A 1,660-nucleotide genomic window follows, 5' to 3' on the forward strand; every position below is an offset into this window, starting at 1 on the left:
CACACACACACACACACACACACACACACACACACACACACACACACACACACACACACACACACACACACACACACACACACACACACACACACACACACACACACACACACACACACACATATATATATATTACAGGTATGATTGATTGGCTAGATTTTTTAATTACTGAAACATAATCAAGCTAGACAATGTAAATCCTGTATGCTTTATTAATTTTCAGGATATAAGAATTTCTCATGAGTGGAGAACCCGATCAGGCACCATGGCTGAGGATGGCATTTCAGTTGGAGGAGTTTGCATCAAGGAAGAGGTTCTTGGAGGCCAGAGTGAGGAGAATTTTCTTGAAATAAAGGAAGAAGGTGTTGATCACATAGAAGAGATGAATAGGATCTATATAAAGATGGAAGAAGATGAAGTCGTGAAAAGCAAGTGCACTTTATCAGTGCAAATTGATGAGGCAACGGAGAGTGATTCGGAAGTGATGCCGTGTGAAAGTGAGGATCCATTACTGATTGTGCCTTGCAAAGGTGAGGATTGTAAAAGCACTTTTTTCTTAGACTGCAATCAGGAGATTGATGGAAAAGGGACACAAAAGAGAATGCATGAGAATGAGAATCTGTATACCTGCGATATTTGTGCCAAGAAATTCTCCAACAAGAAATTGCTAGGGAAACACATGAGAGTGCATAAAAAGTCTTATCGATGTGATACTTGCAGCAAAGTCTTCGCTGATAAATATGCACTAGCCATACACATGAGGGTACATACCAAGGAGAAGCCGTTTAGCTGTCATGTGTGTAGGAGGGACTTTGCTTATAAATGCAATCTTGTGGCCCACTTGAAAATACATACAACCGAAAAGTCTTTTGTCTGTGAAGTGTGCAGCAAAGCCTTCTCTCAGAAAACCTACCTTAGGATACATATGAAGAGACACACAAAGAAAAAAACATACAGGTGTGAAGTGTGTAGTAAACCCTCCAAAACGAAATCGGGTCTTAAGGTACACATGAGAGTACATACAAGGGAGAGGCCTTTTGGATGTGATAACTGTAGCAAAGCCTTTGCCAGGAAAGGTGATCTGGTAAGGCACATAAGAATACATACAGAAGAAAAACCCTTTAGTTGTGGCATATGTAATAAGAAATTCACTCGGAAAAAACCTTTGGATCTTCATATGACAGGTCATAAATAGAGAAAGATATAGTTCAAAAAAGATTTAAAGATAGCAAAAAAATTATATATAGAATTATTTATTTATTTATTCATTATTTTGCCTTAAGTGATCTTAATGAATGTTCATGCTGTATATATTAGCAGTATTTAGAAACCATTTTACCACTGTGTGAGTATAATTAAGAATGAATTTGTAGTAAAGACGAAGACCAGATTGCTGCTTTTTGTGTGTCCTCGACTTTGTGTCCCTTACAATAGGAATATCTTTTTATACCATTGAAAGGAGTATGAAGCTGATTAAAAAAACATGTGCCAGTTTTCTTGTGTCAGTTGTACAATTGTTGGATATTTACAAATTCAGTTGATAGTTTTAGGTCTAGAAATGTATTTGTTGCCCAGTGATAAGATTTTGAGGAACAGAATCTAGCATTACATGTTTTTTGTTTGTGACTCAGAGTTTCCTCAAGTGCATTTTCTGCAATTT

At 37.1% G+C, this 1,660-nt stretch overlaps 1 protein-coding gene across 3 annotated transcripts in view; it reads left to right on the forward strand.

The window, feature by feature from the left end:
• The window catches only part of LOC122243581 (uncharacterized), an 18,214-nt gene extending 16,824 nt beyond the window's left edge, over window positions 1-1,390 (forward strand). For all 3 annotated transcript variants that reach the window (XM_086537615.1, XM_086537616.1, XM_086537614.1), the window contains one exon: window positions 224-1,390. In XM_086537615.1, the coding sequence (XP_086393741.1) occupies window positions 266-1,195 (930 nt within the window). In that variant the 5' untranslated portion in view covers window positions 224-265 and the 3' untranslated portion in view covers window positions 1,196-1,390. The remainder of the gene's footprint in view (window positions 1-223) is intronic.
• Window positions 1,391-1,660: the final 270 nt, after the last annotated feature.

This window comes from Penaeus japonicus, unplaced genomic scaffold (assembly GCF_977035675.1).
Source record: "Penaeus japonicus unplaced genomic scaffold, GWHDUDI00000001_assembly GWHDUDI00000006, whole genome shotgun sequence".
Taxonomy (NCBI): Eukaryota; Metazoa; Arthropoda; class Malacostraca; order Decapoda; family Penaeidae; genus Penaeus; species Penaeus japonicus.